General features: G+C 36.9%; 1 protein-coding gene across 3 annotated transcripts in view; it reads left to right on the top strand.

Moving 5' to 3' along the window:
• Positions 1-11,776, top strand: part of LOC140141277 (uncharacterized) — a 48,966-nt gene extending 37,190 nt beyond the window's left edge. For all 3 annotated transcript variants that reach the window (XM_072163090.1, XM_072163089.1, XM_072163087.1), the window contains 5 exons: positions 4,920-5,054; positions 6,150-6,254; positions 7,209-7,307; positions 8,546-8,587; positions 10,172-11,776. In XM_072163090.1, coding sequence (XP_072019191.1) covers positions 10,271-11,329 — 1,059 coding nt within the window. In that variant the 5' untranslated portion in view covers positions 4,920-5,054; positions 6,150-6,254; positions 7,209-7,307; positions 8,546-8,587; positions 10,172-10,270 and the 3' untranslated portion in view covers positions 11,330-11,776. The remainder of the gene's footprint in view (positions 1-4,919; positions 5,055-6,149; positions 6,255-7,208; positions 7,308-8,545; positions 8,588-10,171) is intronic.
• Positions 11,777-12,988: the final 1,212 nt, after the last annotated feature.

Below are 12,988 nucleotides of genomic sequence, written 5' to 3'. Positions count from 1 at the left end.
CTCTCGATTCTTGCCAAAGGCAGCCATTTGGATTTTTATGCATGACTTTAAACATGTTTAACATTTCTACGCGCTCAAAATGATTGGTATCCAAGTGACGTACCTGTGCCTTCCGCGGTACCGGAGTACGACACGAGGGATCTAACGGTGGTGATTTGGGGCCATTCTGTGTGGAAACGCTAAAAAATTGGGTGTCACATTGTCCGTAAAAAGAACTTTCTGGGCAAAAATTTGCACAATTTTCCATTTTAAAGCTAAATTTGCTCAAAATTGTTCAAAATTCCCGCAAAAGATGTGTAGATTTGGTGTCATTAAAAAAAGAAAGAAAAAAAGAGGGGTTCGTTAGGTGTAAGCTGATGATAAAAAGGGGTCATTAGGTGGTAGATTTGCTGAAAAAGGGGGTCTATTTTAGAAAAATATCTAATGTTATAATATACTACATTTCGGTAGAAGCAGGCTTTTAAATAAAAAATCAAAACTGGGTACCAATTGTTTTGATACGGTCTGTATGAATAAATGCGATATAGCCGTGTGCAGAGTCAGCAATCAGGTCGGCTTCACTTTTCATCGCTGGTCCGGAAATTGGAAAAGGAGAAGCGATTTATTTTGGTAATGCTGAATGAAATTTGCCTAGCCAAATCTTGAAAGATTTTCATTATTTTTATTACAATTCAGTTCTATAACAGATATCAATGAAATATGTAATATTGCAAAGTAATTAAATTGTGCATTTATAGCTGCAAATCAAATGGGGATTATTATTACTGTTAGAATTTGATCAAGCGCCAACTATTATAGAACTATATGATTTTATCCAATATTTTTACTATATACTGGTACTCGGAAATATGTGATGCGATCAAGCAAAATTAGTCGGAACTCGAACTCGGCAATCCTTTTTTTTTTTTTTTTTTTTTTTTTTTTTTTTTTTTTGAGATATGGCCAAATAATGTGGTGAAAAAATCAAAATTGACTTTTTGCAAAAAGGGAAGGGAAAAACATTCTTCTTTCACATGAAATTATTTTTTAATGAAATTCCAAAGGGAAAATGCTAACAAATTCAATGTCACGACTATTTTAGCCCAAAATGAAGGTGAATTTTAGCGCGGGCGAAGCGTGCAAAGCAAGGTAATTCTGTAATGCGCCACGGGAGGGGGTGCTCCATAAACCTTTGTTTTGCCCATCCCCGGTTTTAGCCCAGTCAGAACCAAAATGTATCTATTAAACTCTCACTTTGGGGGCAAAAAATGCCAAATTGTCAGATTTCTGCTCCCCCGAAAAAATTCAAAATGAAAAAAACCCTCATTTTTATAGTAACTTATTTACAATATTGTGGGTTTATTTTCATTACCAACATCGATTCGCGTATCATTATTTTTACACTAAAGGCTATTAATAAGTACAGTAGATGATCTTTTCGTTTTGAAAGTACATTGAAATGTATAAATATGAAACCCTTATTAATGCAAAATGGAGTTGTGGTGTTAAAATAATACTAAACATCCCTTTCAAAGGAAACATACTAAGCATCTTCAAATCTTGGCATATCGATACTTGAACCCCGTAAACTCAAAAAAAATTTAAAACGTTATAACGCGTTATTGGTTTTGGTCAAAACGTCTCTCAGTAACATTTAAATGTCGGGTTGTATGTATAAAGGCCACGAAAACACTTTTAAACGTTTTATACGAAAAAGCATTACAATAACATTTAACAAATGTTGTCAAAATCTTATTGCAAAACATTACTGATACTGTTGATAAAATATTAAAACATTATGTTAAAATGTTTGCATCAAGATTTTTCAAAAAAACATTTTCTGATTGTTATTAAAACGTTTAACCATTAAAATAACCCGACATTTAAACATTTTCTGCAAGTATATATACGTTGCAGTTTATTAAGGCACGTACAATTTTGTAGTTTTCAATCGCCCTACAAATCTCGTAAAATCCCTCTATGCTATTTTTAATCAATCCATTTATCTTTGGGTCATATTTTTAGTGTGAAATGTTGTGATATAATAATTACTCATCGGATTAAAAGCAATATTAATATGGTTATGCTTATGCTTGTGTGATTAATTCAATGACGAAATGTATGCGTGGCCGGGATGCGTGGCTAATTTGTTCACGCGGTCTTTAATTTTACAGTTATTCGCTATTTCGCCCATGGCTTTAGGAAAATCCGGGATTTCTCCCGTTATGTAGTTGGTCGCATGTCATAATTAAATAGGTCACCCAAAAATGGAGGAACCGTAACATAAAAATGTTTTTTTCACACTTAAAGTTTGATTTATTCTAAAAGTATAATACCCATTTTAGACAGTTTGGTGTCATTTTGTAGATAATTATGTTCTTTGTCATATGCAAAAATTCACAAGTCAATTGGACAACTACTTTGAGATTTATACTTCAAAATGTAAGATGTGTCAATGGAGGAGCCGGGCAGGGGGAGCCCCATAGGGTTGTACACAAAATTGTGAAAATATGGCAAACTTCAAACCTTTGTACATTTATGCTATTAGTTTTAGTGCCAGAAATGGAAGAAAAAACTTGATTGATAATGTCATAAAAATTGTAAAATTATTGTACAATTTTTGACCATGCACCCTACAAGAGATGTCAAACGCTTTCTTCCTAATTTGTTTGAAGGGCCCATGAAATGCCTTTCTGAATCCATTTATTTTGAGCTACATAGCTTTCAGAAAAAGAAAATATGGGGTTCACCATGACAAGAAAGATGCTAATTTTGTTGATGTTCCACCCTGTATATTTCTTACACAACCTGTATTATGATGTTATACTTTGATGATTTGGCATCCTTGTAAGCTTTCCAGAAATATATACAAATAAATATATCTATGCCTATATCGTCTAAAATGTACGGTATTCATTAAAAGTTGTGTTGAAGTGAATCAAAATTGGTGATATTTTTCTCATCATTGGTGATATTTTTCTCATTTTACACAAAAGATGACCAATTCATGACATGCGACCTCTAAGATGGTGTATAGTCAGTTGTCGAGGGGGGGGGTATATGAATTTCCCGATGGGCATCATTCTTGCCCGGGTTCATAGAACCCCGCGAAATTTTGTATTAGAGACGTGCCATTAGATATCAATGCAAGGTGGCTGAAGTTTAAAAAAATATTGTCCCGCATTTTGTATGGGGCATTTTGAGGCGAAATACAAACATTTGTAATTACATTGCAAAAAAAATGATGAAAACGGGACAATTGCCCCCCAATCACTGAAAACTTGCAATGGAGTCACCCATTCAGGTAACCCCATTTGAAATTCATACTCCCTGTCTGGAAGATAACGGTTATGTCTTTCAAATAGGGGGTGTTTGGATTTCAACTGCAATGCAGATACACCTCCGATCATGATAATATATCACGTTTTCTTTTTTAATCAAGTGTGTAATGTCATTGATTTCTAAAAAGTATTTTGTGGTGATGAAATTTAACCAAATAATTTTGTTTCAGTATAATTTTGTCGTTTATACTAACATTGTGCTATGTTACAACTTACGAGGGGGTATCCAAAAGTTTTTGACATCACCCAGAAGGAAAAGAGTTATATTGATGAAATTTTGTCAGTGTAATCACTGGTCCTTATGTACATTATGGTCCAAAAATGGTCTCATAAGTATGTTTACTTTCTTCACAGCTGGCACTTAGATGGGGAGTAGGCGCATAACCTTTTCATGATAAGGTCCTCCACTTTCTTGAATTTCTTCACTGTGGCCGCATCATCCGTAAGTGATGGACGTCCCGGCTCATCTGTGAGGGACATGTGGCCAGTTTGGAAATTCCTTTTTCAAAAAGCAACAGTGCCATATGATGGGCAATCATAGCTTTCATTTCATCATAGATTTTCTGAGCATTGTAGGCCTAACCCTCCAAATGCAGAAACTTAATCACGCTGCGTGCCTCAATTTTCACCATCTTTCAGGTTATACGCCTACTGCCCATCTAGCGCCACCTGTAAAGAAAGTAAACATACTTAGGAGACCATTTTTGGACCATAATGTACATAAGGACCAGTGATTACACTAGCTCTTTTCCTTCTGGGTGATGTCAAAAACTTTTGGATACCCCCTCGTATATACATTTTGTCGTGATCAATTCGTTTTAACATTTTTTCTATAGAATATATTTCAACAGATCCTCTTCTCTTGTTGAGGACCTGTGTTTCAACATGCTATTCGTATACTCCCCCGATATCTAGGTTTAAAAAAATACTTATTATTTTCAGGTCTATAGATGATAGGCCTAAAAGACACTTTTGGTGTCACGAACCCGGTCATAGGCTCGCGACTTTTTTCCGGTGAGATTTTGGTATATCGATGGGTGGACTTTCAGTGGAGATATATGCGCACAATAGGCGCATTATGGTCAAAAGTCCTTTGAATTTGAGTTAATTTGGGTGCTTTTTGTAAAAATTGGTATAATGATAGGTTATAAAGGCAGCAAAAGGTAGGTATAGAGAAAGTCATCATCCAAAAGTCTGCGTGGCACATCCACGTAAATATTTTTTTGAAGAACCCCTCCCCCTGGACGTTTGTTCGCGAGCAGTCACTGTTTCACGAGTTTACGAGTTTTACGAGTTTACGAGTTTCACGAGTTTACATTATCTTCATTGCACGGTAAACTTGGAAAGGCTTACATTTTGGACTAAAATCTTATTTTTAATATATTTCTGTTATCTCTGTTTCACGAGTTTACATTATCTTCATTGCACGGTAAACTTGGAAAGGCTTACATTTTGGACTAAAATCTTATTTTTAATATATTTCTGTTATCTCTGTTTCACGAGTTTACATTATCTTCATTGCACGGTAAACTTAGAAAGGCTTACATTTTGGACTAAAAATCTTATTTTTAATATATTTCTTTGATCTTTATCAATCAGACAAGTCTACCTGAGGACACGTCAGAACTACGATTATCAGGGGTCTTCAATACATGTGAAGCATATAGCGACAAGAAAGCAAGAAAAAAGTTTGGTTTTGTGTTGGACCCAGTCGACACAGAGAACAATGACCAGGTGAGTACTTATGATAATAATACCGGAGCACTCAATAAAACCCCCTGTTTTTTGCCTGTTTTTCCCCAAAGACCCCTTCCTCCAAGACCCCAAAGTTATCTTTCTTGTTTGCTCCCCAAGACAAAGTTTTGTGGAAAAATTTCTACTGTGACGGCATCTGCCCTCAAAAGACCCATTTTAGCAGCTGTCCCTGAAAACCCTCATTTTAAGATCTTCCTTCATAAGACCCCCATTTGTTTTTGGCATCTGCCCCGAAATACCTATTATAGAGTCTTACCATAAAGGACCCCAAATGTCCTTTATGATAAAATCGGAAGCTTCACGTCCAATATTTATTGGTTTCGCTATGAGTTTTAAAATATTGGACTCGACTACGTCTCGTCAAATATTTTAAAACAATTTTGCCCCGAAAGCTTGGAAGTTGCGGCCCACATGCGTGTCACTTTACTTTTGGAGTGTCAAAAAAACAAAAATAGTGGCTTGTTGAGAATTTTCAGTGGTGTTTAATATTTTCCATTTTCCAAGTCGTCCCATGCATTGATCGCTCCCTAATAAAACCTATAAGTAATTTTATATTAGGAAAGTAAAACCCAGAAACAGAAATGTTTTGATAAATTAGATATTTTCTTTACGCGTAACATCATAATATCCCATGACAAGTATCGATTTAATAGTACCGTAATTATTGCTGTAAGACTAAATATATAATTTGTCAGCTATAGGCCTTTTGCTTTTCACATACTTGTTGAATTTAGGACCCGTTCACAAATACTTGTAACGGGGAGTGATGCGAAAATGGGGGCCTGGACATTTTTACCCCACTGAAAGAGGGCCTTTTGTTTAAAAATCATCTTATTTTTTCTCGTATATTATTATTTTCTATGGGATTGGCGTACATTTATCATTGCCAAAAGGGGCTCTGAAAATAATTTGTGAATTGTTCCGTTTGCATCAGCCCCCCCCGTTACAAGTGAACGGTCCCTAATTAAAGCTGTTTTAACTTGATATAAAATTGCATACCGTGAATATCATAATAAATGATATAGGTACGATATAGGAAATTAAAGTTTCCATATAAATGTCCTCTATTTATAGTGGTATTTTACGTGTGATGATCTGGAACAGCAGCAGAAGTGGTTACAAGCTATCAATGACATCATATCTAAAAATAAAGTACAGAAAGCAGTCAGCTGTCCGGAGGTAAGGCATTCATACAGGGTGTCCAATAAAAAGCGGTCTCCATCGAAAGTAGGGCTATTTAAAATGTGTTTTTAACCATCATTCAGTGTTTACATATGCGAAAGCCCCGTAGGCTTATATATTTTAAACTATATAATTTGCAACAAGCCAGAGAGTCCATTTTAATATAAAAAAAGTTTTAAACATATGACCCCATATGACCTCGCATGTAAATTTGCAGGACCAATTTTGCAGTGGGTGTAGGCTGAGACGAATATATTCGTCTCAGGGTGTAGGCGCAATTCACAGTCCACCCGTGGATCAATTTTCTATGCCTGAAAGGAAATCGTTAGACGACACGATAAAATGCTTTGGAGGGACTACCATCTCTTGGGAATGTGAATGAATATACATTCCATGGTGTCAACACAGACAAAGTCTATCCCAGAGTCAGTCTGTCTATCGGAGCCTCCGTAGTCAGAAAGTGTTCAACTGCAAAAATATATGGGCCTACTTCTTTTTTTAAGTTATAAGTTATTGGCCAAAATAATAGAGAACTTGCACTTTTTACATTTCTTACCTAACTCTAGAACCGCAAATCCTTTTTTAATGTAATTTTTGACATTGTCATAAAATATCCTTTAAGAAATACGTGTCACTTTTGTACGAAAAGGATTTGATTTTTAACGAAAAATGATACAGATATAGCCATAAACGGACGAATTTTAAGTCTCAAAAAACTCTGCATAAATTATAGAGTGAGCATTATGCGCGTCCAATCAACCAGAATAACGTGCGAATTGAATCAATAGAAATTGTTTTTAAATGATCTCGCAACCATTGCATTATCGCGATCATATCTTCAAAACATTTTTTTTTTCAAAGAGGTGATTGTTTCTTGTTCAAAGAATATGTATTATCCTTAGCTTAATAAATTATTTAAATCATTTATCCAATATTATTACTTAAATTTAGTTTGATGAAATCATAGTTCAATCTACAACACTACAACATCTGGCCAAGGATCGACCAAGATTCCACGGACGGCGGTTACCAGCAAAACGACCAAGATCTGTAAGTAAGAGAGTACGCGACACTGAGACAGAACGGGCTTACTTTTCGTTGTATAATTTGTTTTAGATGCACTAGCTGTAAAGCCTTCTCACGTGTTTTATCTGTGATTACTGGGGCCATAGGTCTATACATCTTAGGCCTACATCAAATTCTAGATTAAGTAGCATTATTTTCAGTACTTTCGACTGACACTAGAATATGCATAACCATTTGTTTTCATGTTTTCGTATTGCTTAACTAAAATTAAAGCCAATTAATGCTGTAAAAACAAATTATATCATCCATGATCCATATATTTGATCATCGCATATGGACGAATAGCATAAAAATATAATCCGTCTGCTATCGCATGGTATTATTTTGACTACAGAGGGCGGTGTTACCGATTGTTTACAGTGCAAAGCCTCTGTTGCAGATTGGATTACGATTTTCGTCTCTCTTGCGACAGCAAAATTATTGGTCACATGATTTGTTGAGTCTTGTTTTGCGTATTCTTTAGGCTAATTGCTATTAACTTTCGCGTCACCTATCCTTTTCGAAGCATGTGGTAAAACCCGCCAAATTCAAAAGCCTTTACCCATTTCGTGCAGCGCCATCCTAGATTGTGTCCGCCATACCTCTAAAAGGCTAATTGTTGTTGTAAGACCAAGGATTCTCGAGTAATAATATACTAGAGTAATAATATACTAGACTACAGTATGACGGGGATTAATGCTTATCCTTAGACACATTTTGTAACAGATTGAGAAAATTATTTGAATTTGTTTTTATTAAAATGAAAAGAAATTTGCCATTTTTGTAATCACCAGAAACATGATGACTACTATTGACTACATCCTCTACCCCTACAACTAAGAAAACCTACTGATACAGGCTGTATCAAAATGATTTGTACTCATCAGTTTCCAGTGATGTGGATGGCTGTCACATCAAAATGCAACATAGGATCCACATAATGTGTTGGTTAATGTCATATAAACTATAACTGGTGGTCATTTCAAGAAGGCCATATGTTGTATTTGAAAGAAGCAGGGTGTTTAAAAGCCATCAAAACTGGTGGGTACCAATCATTTTGATACAGCCTGTATGATCAACAATTTTGATTATTTCAATCCCGATTTTCAAATAAGTGACTTTTTCATGAAAATGATGACAGTTTTGTCTAAATGAAAAAGTGAGGGGGAAATAACGACACTAATTATAATAAACACAATATAACGTTATTTTATTTTTTGCAGGAGAATGCGTTGAATGGTATTCCAGAAAATGCAGACACACTGGTATGTTAGCCTATGAAAGCTAAATTTATAAAGGCATCATGCAGTTATTGTTGCCTACATGCATGCACACAACACAGGGGCACTCACAATAGGCAATTGACCCTTCAGTGGCGTACCGTGGCCGCCCCAACCCCGGGGGGCTGAAGAAAATTCAATTTTGCCGCCCCTTCCTCAACAGCCCGAAAAGGTTGACCCAATTTTTTTCTCGGTCGTTTGAAAAAGTGAAGAGGCGCTAGCGCCCTAAAAGCAGCACATTTTGATCTTTTAAAAATTGTTATGCTTTATCAAATTTTTCCGCCCTTTTTGATTTACTAATTCATTTTGCCGCCCCTTCGTTTTTGCCGCCCCTGTTTTTGCCGCATCTTCTTACGCCGCCCCTTCATTTTGGCCGCCCCCTGGCGCCCCCAAAGCCCCCCCAAAAAAAAAATACGCGCATGCTACTGGTAGCGCTGTGTTGTAGATATAGGAGATGAACTAATTAGCGTCCGAGTCATTATATCAAAAAGTATAAAAGCTATGATTTTAGTACTTGCTCTATGTTTCAATTACTTATTCTTTTAAAAATAGCTGAATTTTCAACCCGGTACAAGCTTTAATAACGGGGGACCATACAACATTTGTATGAGAAAGAAATCTACCATCTATATCCAAACTCCCGTGTTATTCCAATGCCCATTTTGCTTCACCGGGCCGCCCTGGCTTGGTCGGGTTTGGAAGAGGGGTGTCACCTAGGTACAAATTTAGTACTTTCTGTCAACCAAGTATGGTTTATTCTCTACATGTCAATCTTTAAATCATTGGCATAGACCATTGAAAAATACCCTAAAACTCGGTCAGTGGAGCTCTGCCCGTACATGTCAATAGCGTCATTATCGATTGGATTAGTGGACCGTAGCGGACAATTCGATCGCACATTAGATTAATATTATCACGTGGTAATAAATCTGCATTGGACAATCGATTACTATAATGGTTTAGTACTGCATATCTCGGTTTAATCTTCACTAAGCGGGTTTATGGCTGGAAAGGTCACGGTGAATTTGCCGTGGACATAACTGCACTATGGATTACGTATTTTCCTTTATCAAACTCATCACAAAATATGTTCCCTCAAAAAAATCAAACAGAAAGCCAAGAAAAGCTAAGAAAGACCCTTGATTTTCACCGTTCGCAGCTCCAAAAGACCCTTTTTTTACCGGTCATCTCAAATTCCAGGGGAACGTGTCCACCAAAAATTGATGATGTGCCCCCCCCCCCTCCGCCGTGAGTGGAACAAGATATTAAAAACAGATATCACTTTGTATAATTTACCAAGTCTGTTGCTTTTCTATAACCTGGAAACTGAGCTAATGAGATAATGAATCAGGTGACAGGGAACGAGACATTATTTCAGGATTCAGGAATTTGATCTAATTTTACGTAATTCTGTGGCCATTTCATATCCCTCTTGTCCCTCTTGATTAAGAAAATCTGCTGTCACATATCCTCCAAGTAACCTCAGAAGTTAAAAATATGCATGTATCAGCAGTTACACCTACATGATGACATTGATATTAATCTATTTTTAACTTCTTCCACCCACAGAGTGAAACACCAGACAGCTCCTTAGCCAACAGTCCAGCTAGAGAGCTTTCACCAAACGGTGCATCCACATCAGCTCCGGCATCACCAGCAGGTAAAGCCATGAAGGACTCTAGCTCTCCAGCCGTGAAGAGACGGGATAAGAAAAAAGCAACGTTCTTAAGAGGAATCGGTGCAAGGGTGTCAAGAATTTTTGGGACTCAACCTCCTAGGAGCCCGACATCACCTGCTCGTCTGGATCATGAAACGGCGCAACCAAGGGTACCAGTAATCACTACAACCGATGGGGATGACGGGAAGATTGCCGTTACTAAGGTAGAGGAAGAAGATGATGATGTCCCGGATGTTGTAACTAAGGAAGACATTATCAAAATGTTAGATTTTGTTTCTGAGACCACAGAACAAGCTGTGTACAAATGTGTTGAAATTCGAGGTACGATCTCGTCAGTGGATGAGACGAAATCAGAGCAAGAATTACGCGATGCGTCAAGAGCACTACGGAAAGCTGTCAAGTCGTTGACAGGGACTATGGATAGTTTAACTAAAGTTGAAGAGGTTTTGAAATCTGCTCCTGAACTGGTTTCTGAGCAGAAACCATCTCCCGAGGAAGATAAGCCAGCTGCACCAGTTCCAATGGCTTCAGCTCCAATCGCTGTTGATGAACTGGATGAAGAAGCTTCTGATCAAAAGGATTCAAAACCTGGTGAATTTGAGGCAAATGAGGACAAACATGTAGCATTGAATGACAGTTTGGACACAGTTGAAGACTTTGAAGAGCGCAAACAATCAGTGTCATTGATGGAAGCCATCCAAAATACACTAAACGGTGGCCATTCAATGTCAAGGTCCACCAATGAGAAAGTTGAGGAAGAACCCGCGGTACAGGTTGAACCGGAAGTTAATGACAACGACAAAATAACGAAAGATGAAAACGAGGAGAAAGAGTCTAAGATTAAAGACGCGCTTGAAGTAACGGGATCTGAAGATCAAACGATGGAAGATATTGCAATGAAAGACAAAGAAGAAGAGAAAGTCAAAGAAGAAGAGAAAATCATACACGAGGAAGAAGTGAAAGAGGACAATAAGTCTGCTGAAAGTATTTCAGATGAGAAAAAGGAAGAGCACGACGAGGAAACATCAAAAGCAACGGATAATGAATGATTTTAAACACCTTTTGTACTAAATTTTGTAAAGCTTCAAAAGCACTCTTGTATACTTAAATCTTTGATACAAACCCAAATTGTAATTTTACACGGTTTTGATAAATTTGATATAGTTCTTCACAATTTTGTCCAGCAAACGAGAAACTCATATAAGGGAAGAAATCAAAACTCGACCGGCGGTTGACCGCTGGTTTCGTCTGGTTCCGTTCGGCTACTATTGTTCTAAACAAATAGAAACTGGACAGAACCGGCGGTTAATTGATTCGTAACGAAGTTTGCACTTTGTACACTCTGATCTAAACGCTGGTTAAAAATTGGTTGCAAAACATATTACCCAACAACATTGGTAGAAGTTTTGCTTTTTAGATATTTAACCAACAGTGGTTGATTGAAACAATTTTACCCAACAATTAAAATTACATTAATGTGGACACGCACATTTTAACCAACTTGGGTAAAAAACCAAACCACCAGATTATTAAGCAGTGTTTTGAGATTGTATAAATGAACTGGAACCGTAAATTCAAACTTTTATGTTCACTTTTCATCGAAAACAAAAATAAATACGGCTTCTTTTTTAATGAGGGTCGTTGAGGCATAACTGGTATGAACTGGAGCCGTAAATACAAACTTTAATGTTAACTTGTCAATGAAAAAAAATTAAATACGGCTACTTTTGTTTTTTAATGAGGGTCGTTGAGGTATAAACTGGGAGTTGTGGTTGAACGAGGAAAATATCAGCACACTTCGTGATATAACCTATGTACAATTACGCTGTTCACACCTGACGGATGTTATAAATATTAGGTTTACGTTTTAAGCATGTGGTTGAAGATTCTTTGCCAACTATTATGACTAACAATATAATAATGATATCATATTCTAAATTTTGACGATGCCTACTTCAATGTCAAATATAATATGTATAAAATAATTGTATTTGCCAAACAAGTGTTAATGTACACGTACATATGTCATAAGTAGGCCTACAAGATGGCCACAAAGTGAATATTCAAGAGTATTCGTGCACAGTTAGTCTCAGGCTGAGACCGAGATTACGTGTACATGTAGTGCTCGTGGGTGGCTATATGTTGTTTGCTATACCTTGTAAATGGTGCAGCACGCATTTATTACGTAAAGCTCCCTCAGCATAACATGTTGAAGGAGCCTCAATTTTTCGGGCTATAATGAACCCGTTACAAAAGGGCTATCAGTGCGGAGTATAGGTGGATTGGACTTCTGCACATCGGCCGGTTCAATGTAGTATTGGTGTAGTGTTGAATGTCTGATGCAATCATTTTGCGCAATCGTGTAAATCATTGTCAGGTATGTTCAAAATCAAACTGATTGATAAGGTGTAGGCCATAATATAAACATGATTGGCTAGAATTAATGATCTATCAATGGGCCTACTGATTGAACTTCAGACAGGTTTTGCAGGATAGTTTGCAAATGGCGCATAATTTTTGTCAGAACTGTTAAAGATTCTTCTTTTCGGTCAATTATTGTGACAATGCAATATAGAACGCATCAGTTGCCTCCGATTCTACATCCACAAACAAGGCAACTGTTGCACAAAAACAGCAGACGACAGGCGTAGGCTTTAACGAAATCCCCGCCATTCCCGCCCATTTTGTGGAGATCAAAGTTTATATGG

This window comes from Amphiura filiformis, chromosome 19, assembly GCF_039555335.1.
Source record: "Amphiura filiformis chromosome 19, Afil_fr2py, whole genome shotgun sequence".
Lineage (NCBI taxonomy): Eukaryota > Metazoa > Echinodermata > Ophiuroidea > Amphilepidida > Amphiuridae > Amphiura > Amphiura filiformis.
This window is presented reverse-complemented; position numbering and strand designations above follow the sequence as displayed.